The sequence below is a fragment of the Falco peregrinus genome, chromosome 4 (genome assembly GCF_023634155.1).
Source record: "Falco peregrinus isolate bFalPer1 chromosome 4, bFalPer1.pri, whole genome shotgun sequence".
In the NCBI taxonomy this organism is placed as follows: domain Eukaryota; kingdom Metazoa; phylum Chordata; class Aves; order Falconiformes; family Falconidae; genus Falco; species Falco peregrinus.
The window spans coordinates 60110078-60131478 of NC_073724.1; the positions used below are offsets into that span (position 1 = coordinate 60110078).

The 21401-nt window shown below is 37.0% G+C and overlaps 1 protein-coding gene across 1 annotated transcript; it reads right to left on the reverse strand.

Annotated features, from left to right (window-relative positions):
• Positions 1 to 1044: 1044 nt before the first annotated feature.
• On the reverse strand, positions 1045 to 19132 carry TNFSF13B (TNF superfamily member 13b). The gene is made up of 7 exons (XM_005238367.4): positions 18817 to 19132; positions 13279 to 13691; positions 13090 to 13195; positions 5095 to 5151; positions 4651 to 4763; positions 4404 to 4554; positions 1045 to 2709 (listed from the first exon to the last, which is right to left on the reverse strand). The coding sequence occupies exons 2-7, from the start codon at positions 13603 to 13605 to the stop codon at positions 2597 to 2599; spliced, it is 867 nt and encodes a 288-aa protein (XP_005238424.2). The 5' UTR covers positions 13606 to 13691; positions 18817 to 19132; the 3' UTR covers positions 1045 to 2596.
• Positions 19133 to 21401: the final 2269 nt, after the last annotated feature.

Here is a 21401-nt window from a genome sequence, read left to right on the forward strand (position 1 = left end):
GCCAACAGAAAACTAATTCAACAACTACAAAATTGCCAGCTTTGTCAGTAGAAATATCTGAATAGTCTGTCAACTTGCACTCTCCACACAAAAGTGTGAGTTCTCATGTTTCGCATTTTTTGTGAAGAAACTTGAGGTTAAGTTTCATCCTACTAAAGGAAGGAAACATTTTCAGAATCTTTTTTGCTCAGAAAAGAAAAGATTTCCTGCAAACCACACCATACCCCAAACACTTTCCAAAGATCTGCACTATCCACATTCACCAGCAGCAGAAGGAAGAAATATGGCAAGGAAAAGGGGCAGTGACGACAAGTGATTCAGCTTCAGAGAATTTTTCTGTGATATATGTTTAAAATATCACACTGTGTCTGTGTATATAAAATCTACACCTTTTAAAGTGTCAAGCACCAGAACTGGCTTAAGCTAAGCACAGACAAGCCCACTGAAACCACTGTGGAAACTTTCATACGAGAGTTAAATTTGCAAGTTTAGCCATCAAGTCTCTGGGAAAGCAACAGTAACAACATTCTTTTCTATAATCAGACAATGCTAAAATCAACAAGGTTCTGAGTAGAGATTCTGAGCATCTCTTTAATGTATATCAATAATGACAGACAACTCACTACATGCTAACAATTATATTACCTACATGCAGCTTACATAACCTTTGGCTAAACTGAGTTCCTGTAGAGGATTTGAAATGCCTTTTTGGCAAACTTAGCACAACAAGGCTAATTAATAATTACAATAATAACAACAATCATCAGCAGCAGAAGCAACAGCAGCTTCACCTTCAGGACACATAAATAAATAAGGAGAACTTCCACAGACATTTTGAAATTGTAGTTAAGACTCATAAAAGAACCCAGTTGGTAATCCACACATGCTTATTGCTGAAATGTCTTCCTTAAGTCCAGAGATATCGAATTTTTTCATTAGTTTACCATAGACCATAATTCCTAGTTCCAAATCTCTTTTATTTATTGTCTATCACAATGAGAACTCAATCAAATCAGCACAATTTATAAAAACAGACAAGGAGACTGCAATATGCAAAGCATCTTTACTAAATGAGCTTATATGACACAATTTTCAACACCTAAAAAATATGTTCAAATTAAGTACACTTAATTACTGTGGGTTTTATTATTTTATCTATTCCACTAGCAGTTCAATACTTCATTGAAGATCAGTGGAATAAGTATTCAACTTCCATTTCTATTACAATAATTCCTAGAAGTCTTGACCATGTTATTACCTTGACCACCACTACACATGGATTCTTGGGGTAAAAAAAGCCATACACCTTATCTACTGAACAAACCAGACAGACAAAAGGAAAGAAAAAAAGATATCTGCTTAGACTTTCTACAGGACCGATTTTTTAATATTTTTTTTTTTTTTTTGGTAAAACAGAATTGAGCAATATATTCATAACTGCAGAAAAAGCCTATAGTTAACCTAGGGTTTGAGCCCAGATTTCTGGGAAACAAATGTCTGTTCCAGGTTTATTGTGGTTTTTTTTTTTCTTTTTATTATACTGCCTAGAATGGATCACAGCAAAAAGCAAGAAAGATATGGAACATCAGTATGCAGTAACACTTCCATTGGATAAACTATTCAAAAGATTAAATTCTATTCCCAAATGCCAAAGGCTTATATACGTGTGTGTGCATACTTCCATATATATACATATACATAAATATATACTGTGTGTATATATACACAACATCTATATATGACTGCAGATATGAAGCCAGAAATCCAATTCCACCTACTGTATTGAGTCTGATCTCACCGTGTTTCTTTCTATCCTTGCCTTGCTTACAAAGAAGTATACACATATTCTTTGATGACTAGGAAAGCTTTGAAGATTGGAGCATCTTACATGTCCTTTTCCAAGTAAAATTAATTCTAATTAGCAAATGCTACAAAATTTTAGTAATTTATACACCTTGTGTTCACAGGGAAGAAGCAAGCCAATGGCTGCTAGTCTACATACTTCTGAGGAGTTTGTTTCAGTATCCCATATATTTAGACTTTTTTCTTCCCCAAAATCTTGGTATCAAAGAAAAACCAAAAACCCTCTACCCAGAACCCACCTGATACCTCTATTTTGTGATGAGGAATCTACTGTTTGATGTTTCTTCCTCATACTTTATACTTCATATATTTTATCGATGAAACAAAGTGAATCTAAGATGTACTTTTTAGTTTTCCTTTTTAATTATGGATAATAATTTGGTAGTCAATGGTTCTGTTTATGCTATACTTTCTGGACAACTCCTTTGATATGCTTTATGGACAAGATTTTATTTCAAAGCCAAAAGAACATTGCTTTACAGTTTTTATTTAGAGTCTCCCTTTGCCTAAAAGAAATTGGATTTCTGGTAATCACACGATGGTTATATCTCACAACTGTCTGGTGTGTTTCCTGTTTTGGGTTCACTTATTAAACGGAAGAAAAGTTCTCAGAAGCTGGTGGTGGATGGGGAGAGACTGAATTGGCAGCTTTATTACAATTCAATATTTTTCCTGACAAAGGCATAGGAAAAGAAGAAAACTGCATTAAGCATAATAACAGAAATTAAGGGCTTCAGAGGAGTCTAACTGCACCAAAAAAAGTACCATCTCCATCCAAGGATATTTTGGCCCTTCTTCGTGGTATTGTAAGTTGAAGTTCATCCCCTTCTTCTAATTTCGCAATGCCTGGGAAAAGATTTGGAATATTTCTAAGTTAATATTTGAAAACCATTATTTTCATAAACAGTATTAAAAGTAATTACACATCATCTTACAAATAGAAGCTTGGCTTATTACTTGCGAGGAGTGCTTTTTTATCTTTAGGCCCAATCTTACAAATTGCAGCCTGCCCAAAGCTGACACATCATCTTCTGTGGAGCTGGACCTGCTTTTCACTCTGTACTCAGCATATCACAGTTCACTGAAGAAAATGTGGCAAAAATTTGTAACAGTGGTGTACCCAGATTCCTCATGTTATGGTGATGTGAAAGGCAAGGTCAGCACTGGGTATTGCTGCTCTTAGACATCTCAGTTCCCACAGTTCTGGAGGAGGTCTCATGAGCTTTACCAGCCAAATGAAGCTACCAGACATCAGCTGATTCGCTGCAACTGCAGAGCGCATAGGTCTGCTTCCTGCCAGCCGCACATCAGCTGATGTGATACCCGAGTGCACCTTGCCTTCAAGTTGGAGTCACTGAGCTGAGAACACACCTAACACCTGCTGCGACACATGCTCGACAGCATGAGATATTGCAGTGAGATCTGGTTTTCCAGGTGAAAGCAAAAGGGTGGGAAGCAGGAACCATGAAGTGGCAGGATGGAGTAGAGATCCTAGTAAAGAAAGGGGGTGAGTAATACAAGGGTGAAATAAGAGGATAGATCTAACTGAAGGTGGTTATGATGCCAGAATGTGTGGGAGGGGCAGAAAGTTAAAAGAAAATGTTCAGACAGCCTCAATTGCCAGGAGGAAGTATCTAATGTATTTTTATTTTGAAAAAAAGAATTAGCTTCCTTCTCCATCTCATTTGTTTAATGTCATTACTTGCCAATAGGCAATTCCATCACTCAATGTCACCTACTTTAAAAAAAAGATTGTTTTCATTTACACAGATTTTGCTGGAAAGTAGCAAAAGAGAAAACCCTCAAATTCATCATTAAGGGGGAAAGGCAGACAGAGAAGAGCTACCAAATGAGGTTTAATAGTCCTTGACAGTAATTCTTTAAATGCTACTGCAGGAATATACATATATATTAAGCATTGATCTTGCTGGCCTTGCACTAAATACTTTAATTGGTCTTTCTGGTGCTGTTTCTAATTTGTGCAGTCAGAAAGAGCTCCTTACGGGAATTAACTATTTTTCATCTAAACAAAGAGTAAAACTGCATCAGCCAATATAAAGACTAGAAAATTAAGCTGATAAGAAATATTTTTGGAAATCCCACAGTAAGGTATGCAAAAATTGGGTGGCTAAAATTCATATATATGTTTTAAAGCAAAACATGGCTTCTGAATATTTTATCGGGATAACTAAATGAAGGGATTCAACCCCTAAGTTAAACTGAGTTCTTCAGTAAGGACAGTATGTCCTCCTTTTGTCTGCTTCAGGCATCCAACTGAAAACCAAAGCATCCAACCACATTAGATAGTCAGTGGAGAGAAGAGAATTGTTCAGATCACCTAAGTTAGAAGCATACCTTCCAACTGCTGACACTTCATATAAAACTGTATTTTTTGAAAGTATTCTGTAATTTTGTAATTAACCAGATCCATGACTGCAGTCCTTTTTCTTTACAGCTGCCACAATACTTAATCACCCAACACTACAGATTCTATATGATACAGTTTATTTTCAAATGAGAAGGAAAATGTAGATGTTTACCAGCAGTATAGCAAGAATTATTTGGATAAGACTGTGGCATATTTTGGATGCAACGAAATAATGTCACCAAGCTGAGATCATCACCAAACACGTGGGCCTTCTTCCTCTGTATTAGATGTCCCATAGCAAATGTTGTATCTGTATACAAAACCTGCAGAATGAAGAGGTGCAGATTTCAAACATACTGTATGGAGACATCAAAAGACATTTAAAAAGTCAGATGCTGAAATGAATTGAGATTTCTCACCTGGCCATATATGAAAAAATATCCTGTTTCTTTGATCACTATTTTATTTCCTTGTTCTTCCAGAGCTGTTCCACGTTTAAAGCTCAGAAGCCAAGGGACAATGCTTGAATCATCTAAAAGAAACAATAATTTTGGGGTAATCAGAAAGAAAAGTTACTTTCTTAATTTTCATCTGCCAAAAATTAACAAAGCTGACTTCTAGTCAAGACTTGCAGTCTCACTATCTGGATTTCCCCACTGAAAAGAGGATATTTGCAAGAGCTGCCCAGATGCAGGGACCTCTTTTTTTCTAACTTTTTTCCTCTCAATTTTTTTCTTTCTTTCTTTCTTTTTTTTTTTTTTTTGTTTAAATATTTAGTGACATAGCTCAGTTACTGCTTTGATATTGGATGGAAGAGTTAATACACACAATAGTTAGCTATAAATAATGGAACATATTCTTACCTTTCTGCTGGATATCACTTTTGCTGTCAGCGATCAGTTGCAAGCAGGCCTGCAGCACTACAAAATGAAAGCATTTTCAAATCAAAGAAATGTAAATCAGTAACACAACAGAGTAAACTTTTGAAACTATTTTTTAAAAAAAAGAAAGGAGGACATAAAAACCCCACCTTCTCTCAGTCTCACCACTTATTTGAAAACATAATCTACTAATTTTAATGCAGATCTTACACAAACGTGTCAAAGCAAAATTAATACGGCAACACGTACTAAATAACATCCAGAGATGATGCAGCTAAGTAGGAGGGCTCAGCAGCACAAGTAATACTTGCTTGTTTTAATCTCTGGTCCTAATGTAATTGAAAAAATGTAGCACTATGTCAAATGAGCTAGGAATCATCAGATCAATTAGCCTTGTTAATTTTCTAAGCAAAAGCTCAAAAAACCTCCAACCCTGCCAGCTATGATAGATATCTTTTTTCTAATGATACCACACTATTTAAAGAAGTTAGTCTCCAGTCATAGCTGCTGTGAAATATTAGTCATATATATGGGTTACATGGTACTTTCAAAATAAATCCTCAAAATCCATATATATATATATATATATATATTTTAAATATGTTTTCGGATATCCACACTGAATCAATGTATACTGAAATGAAGAGGGAAGATACAGAGATGACTTACCAAATTAATACACACATAACAAATATCTTAGTATCTGTCAAAACTGATGTGTTGCTCAAAACTGTAGAGACTGGTGACACTAATGAGAAACTAGGAGTTTGATCAGAGATTATTGTGGCGTGTTAACAATATTGGCTCACAAGTGAAACAAAGATTGTGTAAAAAAATCTGTTAAGCATAAATGTCACAGAACTAAGAAAAAAAAGGATAGTTGCATTTGCTTAGAGCAGATTTTAATGAAAACATCTGGTTCTAGTACTACTTTGAAGGTTGAAAAACAGAGTAGTAACATTTGTTGTGCTTGGCAGAGACCCAATGAATTTACTGAGACTCAAGAGAAGAAAATTCTGCTATAGGATGCTGAATCCCCATTTTCGTTCACCTCTTTTCAGGTAAGAAGGCTACGAGTCAGACTTGGCTGCTCTTGCTATTTTAGGCAGTGTTCTGCTCCATGGGATCCTTTTTTACATCTGTGAGCGGCACTCACTTGTGCAACCAAGTGCCCAGCAGCACAAACCCCTTGCTGCACGGCAGGTAGCGAGAGGATCTGAGTAGAAAGCAGCCTCTCCCTGTATCTATGTCTCCTTTCCAAGGGGACCAGCCTGAAAACACCAGAAGAGGGCTGGATGCTCACCAGCACTCAGCAGTGCCAACTGGCAGTGGACAAAGATTCAAGCACATGTCTGGGAAGGCTCCGATGTTACAATGATCACAGCACCTGAGCTGTGCTTAGGTTAACACTATCCTGCAAGGTCCTGTCTCCTACACTGGAACGTGTCCTTGATTTCTATCAATACTCATCATAATGTGCCAAAGTCTATAGATTTTCAAACCAAGAATTTACAGGCATCTGAATTCCCAGCCTGCTGATGAGGAATAGAAAGACCAAACCAACACAAAATCAAAAAGTATTACACTTCAGTCATTTTTGTATCACGCTTGTGGGTGACAGAATTTTCTGAAAAAGAAGCTTCCAAATAAAATTTTTTATTTTCTGGATTTTCTGGACTCACACAACAAAACACATCAGGCTTTTTATTTCACAAGGTATCAAATCACTCTCCTTTGAGGCACAGTGCCTTCCTAGTGAACGGAGTTTGCAGATTCCCTAGTACTTCAGTAAGCTAAATCAAAGCTTTAATTCTTGCTTTTAAAAGAACTCACGAGCGTGGCCACTGGATTTTTCCACTAACCAAACAAGGGAAGATTTGTTATGATTCCCACTTAACAGCTGCTCTCCAGCTGTGTACCAACTAGCCGTGTCCACAGGCAGGGACAGTTACGGCCACTTTAGCAACCCTTGTTAAACCTGCTCTGCAAACTTGATTCACAGTTTGCAAGTTTGTATTTATGTTTCCGTTGTTTGCAGCATTGAAACACTAGTCATCACTGCTGAGAACGGCTACACAGTAATTAAAATCAGCAAGTCAGTATAGTCCAAGACCTTTTCCACTTTTTAAAACACATACCAACTCTCCTTTATTCTACAGATATCAAATCTACATATATTCTCTAAAAATATCTCAATGGGTCTTTCTTTAGCATATGTAGTAGAAATAAGGCTTCACAGAATATAGTAAGCTTGTTTTTCATGGAGAAATATGGATACAACAGTGTCATTCATGACAATAAAGAGGACAAACTAGCACAATGGCTATTTTACCTAAAGCCACAAAGGACAAATAATATCTAAAAAAGTGTTTAAAGGATTGAACAACAACATGCTTCAAAAAAATATTTAAAAGCCAAGACTGACACGTTACTATTTCTGGTACATGCTTCAAGCCAAAGTACTTCACTTTGACCTCAGTGGAAATACATGCATGCTTAAAATTAAGTCATTTATTGAAAAAAATTCAGAGTGAACAACACTACTATTAAGAAGATATGGATATACAGAGTATATTTTTCTGGGTAAATTAACAGGATTTTTCAGTAAAAAGTTAACACTGTTAAGAAATGTTAGCAATTTTTTTTCCAAGAAGGACCCAAATCTTACCTGAAGTACAATATTAAGAATATATGCATCACAAGATACGGGTTGAAGCGTCACTGTCAGTACTCAAACTGACAAATCAAAAGCTCTACCTGAATGGCCTTCAGCCCAGTGGAAATCAAACCTAAGCATCAGCTTTGTAGTCTAAAGGATTTTTTAATACTTAATAATGCAAACAACACAGGATTCATAAAATAAGTCTTAAAAATGCATAAAAATATCTAGTCTGTTTCACCATGAAGTCGAGCTGTATGAAACAGTATATCTAGAACAATAAAGTGTGCCCCATCCTCTTGTGACTTCATAGCTTTGCTTTGATGAGCTTTTTTTTTTTTTTTTTTTTTTTTTCTCCCCTTTCCGATTTTCACGGCTCTGCATGATGTGGGTGGGGAGAAGAACATTTCAGTCTGTCTTCTTCCATTAACAGAACAGCCGATTCTGGAGAAGTTAGTGACTCCAGATGCCTTTAGAAACCACAGCCAGCACATGAAAGGATGTGATCTGCACCAGTTGAGCAATGTAACCACAAATTATTATTTTTTTTAAAAAGCTAGCTTTTGCAGCAGGATAGGAACACAGCTTTCTGCGTATCTGCATGATTTAAGACTCAATATTGGTAAAATCCACTTTGCCCTCCCATGCACATTTTTGTAATATTTAAGTTGCATAATCATTTTAATATTGTGCAATCTAACTTCACAATCCTTTCAAACAAAATGTCAAGTTTATTCTGTGTGAACTCATGTATAAATTCTAAAGTTTCGATATCTGAGGCCCCAGACATTTACCTCAATTTTTGCTGAAACAAAAATAAGCAAAAAAACCTGAACCTTGAAAAACAGACCTGCTCGTTTAGGTTTCTTCTTTGGCCTAGATCTGTTCTGTGTAGACTTCCCAAACATACTTACACACTAGATAATTAAATTTATAAATGATACGAGCGTTCTCAACAATTTGCAGTTCTTCTTCTTTAACTTCTTCATTTCTCACCACAAGAGATCTTTTACTTCTTGCTTGTGCATTTTTATAGACTGGTTAATTTTATGCTTTTTAATTAAGAACTCTTTATATGGCATTAATCATGGATTAAATCAGTCCCTGTATTAAAATAGCTTGGTCATAGCTATTAATATGACTCAGATCTAACAAATATCTTTGAAGTACTGGTAGCACTATTTTGACCTTAACAGAATTAACCACTAATGTGTTACAGTAAGAATAATAAGGAAATAATTCACTACAAATTAAGAATACTTCATGTAGACTTCTATTATACAGTATGAAGAAGAATATTGTTTTTAAAAATTACAGGCTGATTGCACAGTGTTCTGCATAATACACAGCACTGATTCATTCATTCAGTAGGTAGAATACTTCATGTAAAATTGCAGGCGTTGTATCAAGTAATTTTCTGTCCTTTCATATAGAAAGGCTTACTTCCTTTTGAGTTAGACTGATGTCAGCAGAAACAAAAAAGACAAGAAGTAGGCATTGTTTTGGTGGTGGATTTTTTTTTTTTTAATTAAGAGAAGTCTTGCATTTCCCTTCTTTGAACAATAAATAAGTATTTTGAGTACTTGGCAAGGGAATTTCATATGTGGCATTTGTTTAGATTAGTAACAAAAGGTTAGGTTTCTTGATTCAAAGATCACTAAAGTCAAGTTCCACTTGTAAAAGTTCTTTCTATCCCTATCAAAGAGATGTAAAACAACAACATAAAACACTTCTGACCAACAAATGTACCAATTTGCCAAAGCAAATGTATCAGTTTGCCAGTAAGGCAATTATACCAAGACGAATGGCAAAATTCTCACAACTCATACACCACACTTGCATGGCAATAGTTTCTTCCCATGGACACAACTGATACTGGAGTAGAACCCAGGAACCACCAGTAAAAAATAATTGTGCCAAGTCACATGTCAGGTTAGCCCGCCTCACTGCTCTGTGGAATTAGTTAGGCTTTCTCCTCAGTTCCTTCCATACATGCAATCAGACTGGGTCAGATGGATATCCTCAATACACCAAAGTCAATACAGTCCACAGGTGCTCCAGCCTGATTACAGCAGAATGTCACCTAAATCTGAGTTTACAGAAGACCTGATGCTCACCTCCCTAGCTGGCCATGGGAATCAGAATCCCACAATAGTGATCAGAACAAGGCATAGAGAGAGCATGTAAATGAAACTTGATATTCATACATTGAACTGGCTTACGTAATGGAACGTATATCTTGTTCCTGGACTCAAGCACACTTACAATTTAGAGAGAAACACGCAGGCAAGTCAATCAACAATTGTGAACAGGGTATAAAATTCAGGAGAGGCTTTTGTTGTGTAGTGTTTTTCCTCTACAGGCAAAATTGATAAAAAGAAAGAGAAATAAGAAAAATTGTATCTCTTCTTATGTGTCCTGACATGGCATTTGCCACAAGTGGTTAAATTATCTATCTGCCTACATATTAATAATACGTACCTTTCAAAATTACCCATTAACTCCTACTCACTGTATCAAGACCTCTGGTTCTGACTGCTAACTGTGCAGCTTTATTTGGAATTGATGCTTGAAACCCATTTCTTCAACCTACTTGAGCTGGAAATTTTCTCAAGGCACAAAATGTACAACTACTGGTGACTAACAGTTTTACGCATGAACACAAGCAAATGCCTTCCCCATAAATATACGAAAGAACAATACTGTGTTAGATCCACTTTCATCCAATAGTCATTTTAATTAAAATTCTAATTTTTGGCCACTTCTACACACACACACCATCAAGTAAATAGAAAAAAAAAAAAAAAAAAGGAAATTCCTTATGTTTAGGAATGGCTGTGCTGGGCCTAAAAAGAATCATGGGGCATCCATTTCTGGAATTAAATAATTAAAGTTTAAAAAGAAAACAGAATTGAACCACAACCTTATTTATAAACGAAGTCATGGTTCTATATTTTACTTCTAGTCTCCGATGAAGCACAAGAGAAGCAATTGGGCATCAGTGACATTTTCAAGTATTCATTTTCTAAGTAATTGGTCTATGTTAAAGTGAAAGTGAAATTATAGGTCAACAATTAATTATGAGACCAGGCTCTACTCTGAGACCTTGTTGAAGCACACAGAAATAGGACAAGAACAAAGCACCTCACTCAATACCCTAATTTATCTGCTATTGTACCAAAATGAGTGCAGCGCATCCACAGCATGATTTGGAGGCTGTCAGAATTCTGGTTCCCAGAAATTGACGTGAGAAGATCAAAATGTAGGGCCAGTAATTCTGTGTACATGACCAAGCAACAGACAGGATTCAGCACCATGAACAACACCATATTCTCTTACTTCACTCTGCTAAAGCAAAATGTAACATTGACTAGTAGGTTCATGGTCATGAGTGAAATCTGATCTGAGAAAATGTAACGTCTTACTGAACTCTGACAAGCTTAATTTGTTGTAATTAGAGCAGGCAGAAAGGTAACCCTGTATAACAGATGACCTTTTATATAAATGCAAGATTTTTAATTTACTTTTTTCTTCTTTATACACAAAAATATGATTGTCGTGTTAGAAAACAGTTTGGTAGTAGGTCAGCCTAGGTAGCTTTCCCCTTTTAAATGAATGTTCATACTCTATGCTTTCTTCACCCTAAACTATTTTAAAGCCAGCTGTATCTTTAAAATAAAGCTTACAGAAATAAGTAGCTTAATTAGAATTTTATGTGAATAAGGGGAAATAGCTATAATCAGAGGTGGCTACCTGATGAGAAGAATCTTAAGTCTGCCAGAAGCACAGCTGAGGAGCCCAGAACCCCCTCATCTCCCCCATACATCCTCAAATAGCAATAAGAATAAACGTGTAAGCTACCATGAAGGGAACTGGATAACTAGTAGAGTACTAATGCTATAACATTCATTTTAAAAAAGACATGCCTTCTTATTTTTGGTGATGCTTATGTTTTACATCGCTAGTGTTTATCTGGGAGTTGCTAGGATGGGGAAAGCAGAGAAGCTCTGTAGCTCCTGTGATAGGAAACAGGCTACAAGAAATACAATTTAAGCAATCTTGTCCTCTATCCTGTTTGCGAAATCACTCTTAGCCAAGATCATGAACCAAGGACTACTAATGAAATAGATGGAATAAATCCCATTTAAACCTATGGATTTTGGGTGATGTCCTAAATGAATATTCTCTTTTGAGAATATTTGTGGTAAGCAGAGTGATTATACTCTACGACTTAAATATCATTTAGCTTGCTGAAGCTTAAATGGAATATATTTCACATTAGTTAGTCATTCAAAAGCACATTTTAAGCGAAGTTTGATTTAGTCTTTGCCTGCAAATTACTCCATTTTAACTTCATCTATCAATAATTTAGGGTATCAGCTTTCATCAGTTATAACAATCTAAAAGTATCTGTAAGAGGATTTAGCAGCTCAGGAACATTTTTAGTTTGTCAGTGCAACTAGAGTATGTATGCAAATTGTTACAATAAAATGCTGTACTTCATCCTATCAGGCATCACTGTGTTTAGAAAAAGAAAAAAAAAATAGGCACTTTATCCCCGAAGGAAACAAATATATCCCATTAATACTCCAATATTGTAATACACATCAGAAGTCTTTTAAGGAGCAGTCTTCAGTGTTCTCTGCAGCACCTTTTAAAAAGGCCACGATAGAAAATAATTTATTGGATAGGCATGCTTTATTATTTTTCCTAATTATATTACAAGATTGTTTTAATGTAGAAATGATGCTAAACCACTGAATTCCTTGTAGCCTGCCTCTTTTGACAGGTACAAGCCAGACTTTCTCTTTGAAAGCTCCTACTTCCCTGAAGTTAAGGTCCTTTCTTTCTACTTCTCTTTTTTACAATGAGCATATTTTCCCAGAAAAATGACTTGGCATTTTTAATTATAGCTTTCCCTCCCTACTATTGATCAGAGAGAAACACGCTAGGCATTACCCTGAGTTGAGACTGTTGGATTTAGAACTGAGCAATTCACAGCCTGAACGGTTTAAAGTTGCCTTACTCAAGTCTACTGCATCATCAAGAAATACTTGTTACAAGAAGCAGATTTGGGATTTAAGGATGAAAGTTCAACCTGCAGTAGCATTAACACCTGGTACCTTAAACAGTATGGTAACCAGTAAGAGAATGTGCCCATGGTTAACACCATTCATTCAGCAATAATTGTGAAAACTGTAATGGGCTCTGGGAGCACGGATGGGCTGACAGGAGAAGGCACAAGTCAAGCACTGCTGCTTTTCTGAAGACAGTATCCAACTGCGGCGCCCCAACCCATGCCACAGGATGCTATTTACCTTTTTCTTCTGTGTGGACAACAGACCGTCTCCCCCTGTTTCTGCTCCCGTTCCAGATTTCCTTTTGGAAGCTTTCAGTTGGGCCAGGACCTGGAAGCCTGTTCTCCTAATGAGGAGAAGCGACAGTCAGTAAAAGCAGCCTGACATTTGCTCATCCCCTGCAAGCCAAAACCCACCCCTGCAGCTTACCTGCCTGCCACCGGCTGCAGACACTTGCAGGAGGGAAGAGGCAGGGGCACCCACTTTATTTTCATCAGGGGACACGGGTGGCTGGTCTAGTGGAGACCTTGCCTGGACCCTGTAGATCAGCTCACTGCGCAGGGCTTCTAGTTCTGTTTTCAGGGTGATAACATGGTAAAGAGACACTGCTGCAAGACAAGAGGACAGGAGCATTGCAAGCCAAAGGAATGTGACAGAAAAAAGTCCCGTGGTGCCTGAAGCAGCACCAGGGGGGGCAGAGGGAGAGGAGGCGGTATCCTTCTGTTGGATGACGTGCACACAGTCCACGGATTTCATCGCTGTTCTTTCCTCACTAAAGCCAGAGGGAGAGTTCAGCTGTCCCCTTCCGAGGTGCAATCCATGTTACCAGTTGCTCTCTGAAACTAAGGGCATCCAGAATAAGTGAACAAAACGCCCAGATCATTTCCTGTCATATGAAGCACTTGATAGAATCATTAATGTACAGAGTGAACATTTAAGATTCAGTCTCTGTTTAGTTTTCTTCTTTCTTTGCTGCATTTTGGAAATGAATACTTTCTCACAAGCTGCTTGCTGATTGTACCTTCCTCCTTTCACTTTCAACTATTTATTTATGTGGCAGCTTGCTATTACCATTTCCCATTATATTTAGGCACAGACAGTACCACTGGTAAAGTAGAGCCTTATCTAGAAGTGCAGAAACAATGTGAGGTTTCCCGGCAGCTTATCATCCAGGGCTACTTAAAAGACATACACAGATGACAATGTGTATGCCTGCGTGTGGGTGGGTATATAGATGTACTGTGTATATATATTATATCGTATATAGGAATACATATATTCATATCTAAAGTGCCTATATACCTACAAAGGGGCCAACCTATTCAAACAAAAATTTTGGTGGTTTTCTCAACACAATAGTGAAAATATTCCCAGGCGTGAGTAACAAATTACTCTTCTCTCAACTGTATGAAGCTGCAGATTCTGCAGTTCAATTTATCATACTAACCTGAAAAAGTATGACTTTTTATTAAACTTCTCTAATAAATATAGTTTCTCTACAGAATTCAAGGACCTGAATTAATGCAAAAGGGGACACAGAAAAGTGGGGAAATGAAACTTGTGGGGGATAGGGACAAGGACTAGAAGGGGTGGAAACTAGAGGACGGGAAGGAGTAAGAGAGGGGAAAATAAGAACAGAGAGGGGAAGAGGGCAGAGGGGTGTAGAAGGAAAATAACATCTACAGAATTAAAAAAAAATAATTAAACATGCACTCTTAGGTTTTTCAGGTGAATCCTGACTGTCTGGTTTAAGCTCATCTTTTTAAGTTTTTACTAGTCCTTTCATCTGAAAACCCTGCATTAGGAATTCCTTTCTTCTCTGCAGCAAGGCTACCTAAATATCCCAAGCAGGTACATATCCTTTTTGTATTGCCTTCTCACACAAAATTAAGGTTTTACCACTTCGTTAAAAGTTTCAGTGGTCTGGGACAGAAAAAAAATAATCAAAAAGCATCACAATTCCAAATAAAATCAACAAGTCAACTCCACCACTGGATTCTAATTTTTTTTTTTTACCATGTCAAGTAAACTTTATCTTTGCGAGAGAGAGAACTTTACAGGTCTGTCTGAATACTGTGTAATGAAACCTCATAGCAACACCCTTCTGAATAGTTCAGATCAAGCTGATCCTGTTGAGAAGAAGGAAGAAGAAGCAACAATAGAGTAACAACTTCCGTAGCTTCTCCCACTCCTACTTAAGACTATGAGAAACTGAGGGTTATTATAAGCTTTATCATCTTCCATTGCGATGCAAGGCACACTTTCCCTTACTTTGCCACTGCTAGCAACCACCCAATATCCTGCAGAGACATGTAATTATTTTCCTAAATGCAGAGGGAAAAAAATTATACCATAACTCTTAACATGCCTCTAGAAAGCATACACATACTGTGAGAAATTACATAGAAATTAGTGCAGAGTGGAATATAGGCAGAATACCATATTGTGTCTGTACCTCTTCTCAAGGCTCAGTTAAGGTGTAAACAGGGCTGCATTTTGAAGGAAATTTAAGATGAACTAAGGTAGGTTTTTTGAAAGAGAATAAACAACTTTTAGAACTAAGCAGGCATGCCTTGAAGTATCGCTAGACATCAGAACACTACCAGCCTAGTACTGACCGTGTTCCAAAAATAAAACAACATGACAGCTGGAAAAGAATTGCTATTTAAGAAAACTAAACCAAGTGAGAGAACGAAAGTTATAACTGGCTATCCAGGAATACTGAGAAACATTTGGCTGAGACCTCTGTGGTCATTAACATATAAGAAAACAACAGACAGGTATATAATTAGCATCACTCTAAACACTTCGAAAGAAAATAGGCTGTTCTCAGCCTCCACACCTTCTTCAAATGGGGTCAGTATTCAGGCTGATAAAATTACTGTGGTGACACAGAGGACTTCTGTAAGAAATTTGGCTTTCTCTTGCTTATCATTCTTATAAATGAGAAATTCAAAGGAGACATGAGGAAAATCAGAACAGCCCCCATACAGCAAATCGCTAAATTCAACAGGTATTTCTAGTTGAGTATCAAAGAGATCACTGTTTGCAATCTTGTTATTCTATAGCTTCATAAGAATTTAAGTGAATTGAAAGAAAAGATAATCTTAGACAGCTTTTGTGATGACAAAAACATAGTGGAACAATAAATAATGACAGTGAGAGATCAATCATGAAAACCAACATGAATAGCCTAGAAATTATTACATAAGGGGTTTACATAAAATACACAAATAATAAAACGGGAGTTGTTCAACTCCTTAAACACAATCAGATGAATTTTCAGTAAATTTCAGATACTAATTAAAGTAAAACCCCAGAAAAATGACTAAAAAAACCCCAAGAACAAACCCAAACCAAAAAAAAAAACCAAAACCCAATGCTAGTTGCGGAGCCTAGAGTGTGGAGATGTTGCCTTGATGCTTGCCACTATGTCTCATCATAACATATTGACCTTATGATCCCTTGTGTTGGCAGAGCTGCAAAGTATCCTTTATCTACTTGAAGCAAAGTCAGTTAGATGAACACATGTGCACTTTCTTCTTCATTTTAACCTAAGGTATGACTGAAGAGGGCTAAAGGAGTGCTCAGATTAGCCTTCCATTAGCAGATATGGGAGAGCGTTGACTCCAGCTGAACATGAGCTCTCAGAAAGAAGCGTAATATTTGGATATATACACTGGAGCATAATATTAAGCAAAAATAAGAGGCAGCAGTAATCATGCTTTTATATTGACAAAACTCTTTACACATCGTTATGACTGCCAAAACTGAACGGTGAAAAAGGGTTCAGAACAAAAAATGCAGAATGAAATAACAGGCCTAAAAAACTCATCACGGAAAGGAACGGGTATTCAGTTTGTGGTTAACAGCCTGTTTCTACTGCCAGCTTCGCTGAAAACCCTTTTGCAAAAGTTTGTACCATATTAGCTGGTTTTGGCTCAAGACACACGCACTATGCTACACATGCATCAGTGAAACTTTAGGGCAACAAGTGACTACCACCTCAAGCCCAGTTCACAGCAGTGTTTTCCAAACTGTTTCTGGAAAATGACACTGCCTTGAACTGCAGAAACCTAGTCCTGGCCTAGGTTTTCTAATTCTGAAAGCAAAAAGGAATAAACCCTTATAATAAAGGTATTCTGTAAATAAGGTCCTTTTTGCATGCACAGTACAGTTGATCCATACACACTCAGTGCCTCCTTAAGCCAAAGGATGAGCTACTCTGAACACTCAGGTTGAATGACTAAGAGACCTCTTTAATTTAGCCGCGGAAAATGACTAAGAAATGCCTTGGCTAGTCTAAGAACTTTACTTAACAAAGTCTTTTACTTTCGGGTAAAAAAAACTTTTCACTTTTGAGCAAACTTTTAGTTAAAACTCTAAGAAGAAAAAACCCAAACCCATTACCACTGAAGACTTAATGGTGAGAATGTTTCACTAGGGGAAATGGATTCCTGAACAAAATCAAGGCTGGTTAAACCTTCCAAGATGCTACAGCAGAAACAAACCCTATAATTTCTGCAAACAAGTTTTTTTCATTTCCGTTATGCAGAGTAGCAGATTAAATTATCAAGATGGGCCCTGGTAACCTGCAAATGTATAAAACATTATCAGTATATCTGTGGGGAACCAAGGCAGAGATAGTAAGAAATCACACAGGAAATTTATGGCTGAATCAGAAACTGAACTTTTGGCTTCCTGAAATCCAGTACTGTAATTTAACCACAAAAGCATCTTCTTTGAGGGGGAGGAAAAATCCCATAATGAAGTTTAACGTACAAAAAAGAAGTAGATAATGTGAATACAAAGACCTGGGTAAAAACCCAGTTTACTGAAGAAATGTAAAAGTTTATTTAAAATAAATGTTCTGTTTTTAAAAGGGAGCTTGTGCAGATGCTGCAGCCCAGAGATCCAGGCAAATGTTGTCTGCCATACTAAAAGTATGCCTCCAGTGGCAAAGCTCCAATGCCACGTACTTCTGAAGTAGACACATGATGGAACTGGTCTCTGCAGTTATAACAAAAAGAAAGAGGCCACGACAGCTTGTCTTTCTGCACGAGACAGTGCAGGACAGATAAAGGAGCAAAGAATAAGCAAGGGTTCCATTTTAAACAATTTCAAGTCCATTCTGAAGATGGACAAAATGGATGGACTATTTTGGAGGAGATCAGAATAGAATCCTGGATGACAGTTTTCTGCTATTACAGCTACCCATATCAAGAGTATTCATAGATAGCCCTCTGAAACAGTACACATTCCCTTCAAAGACAATTAGTTCTTTCAGCCATTAACTGCAATCTATACAGTAGCAAAACCAGCTAAGTTCCTATGGATCCAAAAATCACTCTATTTGTGAATACTGTGCTCCTGTGGATGTGTATCTTACATCCTATTACCTTAAATTTTAGGTAGCTATTGAATACCTTGCAAGGATGTGTTATCCAAAGAGTTAAAGACTTATTTGATATATTACCTGTTAAAAGGAAAAAAACCCAACAACCCAAACCAAACAAAAAACCACTATGAGAACTTTCTGAAGCACAAAATATATTCTTCTCTTTGCCTCCCAATTTCAAAATTGCCTAGGATAACGCAAGTGTCTCTGCACATTTCAGACACACCATGCTAGATTTATTGCTTGCCTGATACTTTATTTCTCTAGAGATCTAGACAATTTAGGTTCAAATCTGGCATGCATACTACATAAAGTAAACATACAACTGACTTGCAGCCATCATTATTACACAGTCATTACAGTTCTTTCAAAGAGGTAGGCAATGGCACAGGAAGAAAAAGCAATTATTATAGGTGTCTCCCAAAGTATGCAGCAGAACCAACAAGACATACAAATAATTTTAAAAAGACAACAATACAAAGAAAACACATGATTTATATGCTACAGCAGCTTAACGCCAGCCTCCCCCCCCGCCCCCCTCCCCCAATGGTACAGCAATTCCTTCTTACTGCACAGGGGAAAAGCTCTGTCATACAGCTGTAGCTCACTTCTTTTATAGTCTCTCTGGCTTGGCTATCCAGCAACACGGAGTATTGCATTTCTCGACCTCTTCGATACTATGCAACTTGACAGATTTTGCACAGTTGGGCTAAAGAAGCATTTTTATGGTAGTAAAATAAACCAGGAGCTACAGCCTTTCACGTGGGAGTGACCACTCTGTTGCTGCTACAGGCTGTGGACCTTCATTAAAATACACAGGACAGGGTTCCAAGTATTTTCAAATCACAGGTTATTTCCTCGTAGCTCTATCTAATGCTACGCTGTTCCCAAATCCTCAAGGACTGAAACAGAAAGGTTCTCTGCCTGACCTTTCCCTTTGAATTTTTGTAAATAATTAGCCCACACCAGACGTAAGCATAATGCAGAACAGCTGTAGAACTTCCTTTCCTTCTTGTCTTCAAGCAGTAAATTCTGTTCCTTAGTTGCTCATCAAAACTAGTGGCAACATCTCTCCGAACTTGGTATGTGAACACACATTTTGTCAGCAACCTTGCACTTTTGCATCATTCACCTAATTCCTTAAGATTATTAAGTTATCTCCAGTTATTATGAGTGAAACCATCTTCTGTAATACATTTAAACCAGGTCTACTCTTAAGCTGTACTGCCTTTCAGAGAAAGAACTGCTGTTTTTTCATGACACAGGAGAGTTATTCTGTCCCCACCCAAGCTGAAGCACAACAAATTAATCACATTATGGTTTTCAAAACATTTCCCAAGAACATGCAGTGTGTCTTCCTTATCTACTTAGAGATAGAACTCTGTCTAAAGTCTAAAATGACAACCCAGAATAGGGTCCAGCAAAGCATTTAAAGCTCAGGCATGTTCAATATTTTCAGAACAAATGATTTTTGTTTAGCTGATGGTTCAGTATTTTCTCAAAATCTTACCTATGTATACTTTACCTTTTTAATAAACAGCAAATCCCCTGCCTTTGGTTTAGGTTTCATTTCTAGGATTTCAATTTAGATGTGCATAGATGTACCCAAATCTGAGCTGCTCCTTTACTTTCACTGCTTCAAGAAGAAATACTTTCCCCCCCCATTCAAAATTAATAGGTATCTTGAACAAAATATCAAAAAGTACCACCGACCTCCCCTAGCCCTCTTTGCTAGGTACTGGGTTAAAACTGAACTATAAGCCTTGCAGTAATCCAAGAGAGGACACACATTTTGCAGCTTTAGAAAAGACAGCAGCAAATCCTTATTTTCCGGGTATTTCACATTAACATGCAGGATGGGAACAGAGATGATACAAGCTTAGTTATGCATGTCTCTGTAAGAAAGTAGAAATTGCTTCAGCCCAAGTATCCCACTGCAGCTACACGAATTAACTGTAAACCTGCTAGAATGGCCTTATAGCATGTAAGATTGACATTTAAATTATTTACCAGCAGCAGATGGTAAAACTACTCAGAAATACTTAAAAATATTTCCTCATTGACACAATACTTAGACCATCCCTCAGTCTCCCAGATAACAGAGAAGTTTTGAAATGCAGAATGTGTTAAAAAGCGAAGTTACTGCCTATCAATTTTACTTACTAAAACTTCCTGAAGGTGAAAACACCTGACAAGGCTTAGGAACAGATATTTGTAATATAGCATTTCTGTTGTTGGTGTTTGTGGAAAGCTATTACATCTAACAATGCAGATGTCTATTCCATGTGCTCTGGTTTTAGCAACTAAGTGAAAACGACACCTTGAGGTTGGTCAGTTACCATGCCCACAAAAATACCCAAGCACACATATCAAGGCCAGGCCACAAACTAAAGCAAGACATCAACAGCATTTTTAATGTATCAATTTATTGCATATGTCAGTACATAAAAATAGAAAAGTGTTTTTTGTAAAATTAATTTTATTGTAAAAACCAGACTAGAATGAGAATGTAAAACTTTGCCACAATTCGCACATATACAGTAACATTTACGCTGCCTACAAAACTTAAGAATACTTTATGACATTTTTGCTTTAACTATATATTAAAGTCAAATAAAAAGCTTGCATCATATATTCAATGACTGTTTCTTAATTCAAAACACAAGTGTTATTCAGAACTTCAATACACTATCTTTATTTACACTTCTGCATGGTTCTACTCTAATTATACAAGCAGGATGGCATTGTAAATTATTCTTAATGGGATGCATCAGCCTGATCCCACTACATGCAAGAGGCACCAATTTTATATTTGGCAGAAGTGCCCCTAGCAAAATCACTTGTCAGTAACAAAATTAAAAACGTACTTATCAAGAATATGAGATACAAATGGAGGTATGTCTGCATCTTTTTGCTAACAGAAGAGACCATACCTTGGACTCTCAATTCAGCCTTGCATTCTTCACCGTGAACATCCAACGTGATGCAAATGATTAGCTTAGAGATGCTGATATGCATATTTTCTATTATTAGTTAATCCATCTGCCCTTCAACTGAGATTGTCCGTAGCCTACCAAATGTATTTGTGCTCTAATTTTACCTGAGAAATGGACATGAGGGCAGCTACGCCAGCTAACATTTCTTCAGACAAAAG

Excerpts from the sequence above, each read along its gene's own strand:
- TNFSF13B (XM_005238367.4), bottom strand. The coding sequence starts at position 13,605 with ATGAAATCCGTGGACTGTGTGCACGTCATCCAACAGAAGGATACCGCC. Across the intron at positions 5,152-13,089 it reads TGTCCACACAGAAGAAAAAG|TGCTGCAGGCCTGCTTGCAA; the intron begins GTAAATAGCATC and ends TTCATTTTGTAG. Across the intron at positions 4,555-4,650 it reads ATTTTTTCATATATGGCCAG|GTTTTGTATACAGATACAAC; the intron begins GTGAGAAATCTC and ends TTCATTCTGCAG.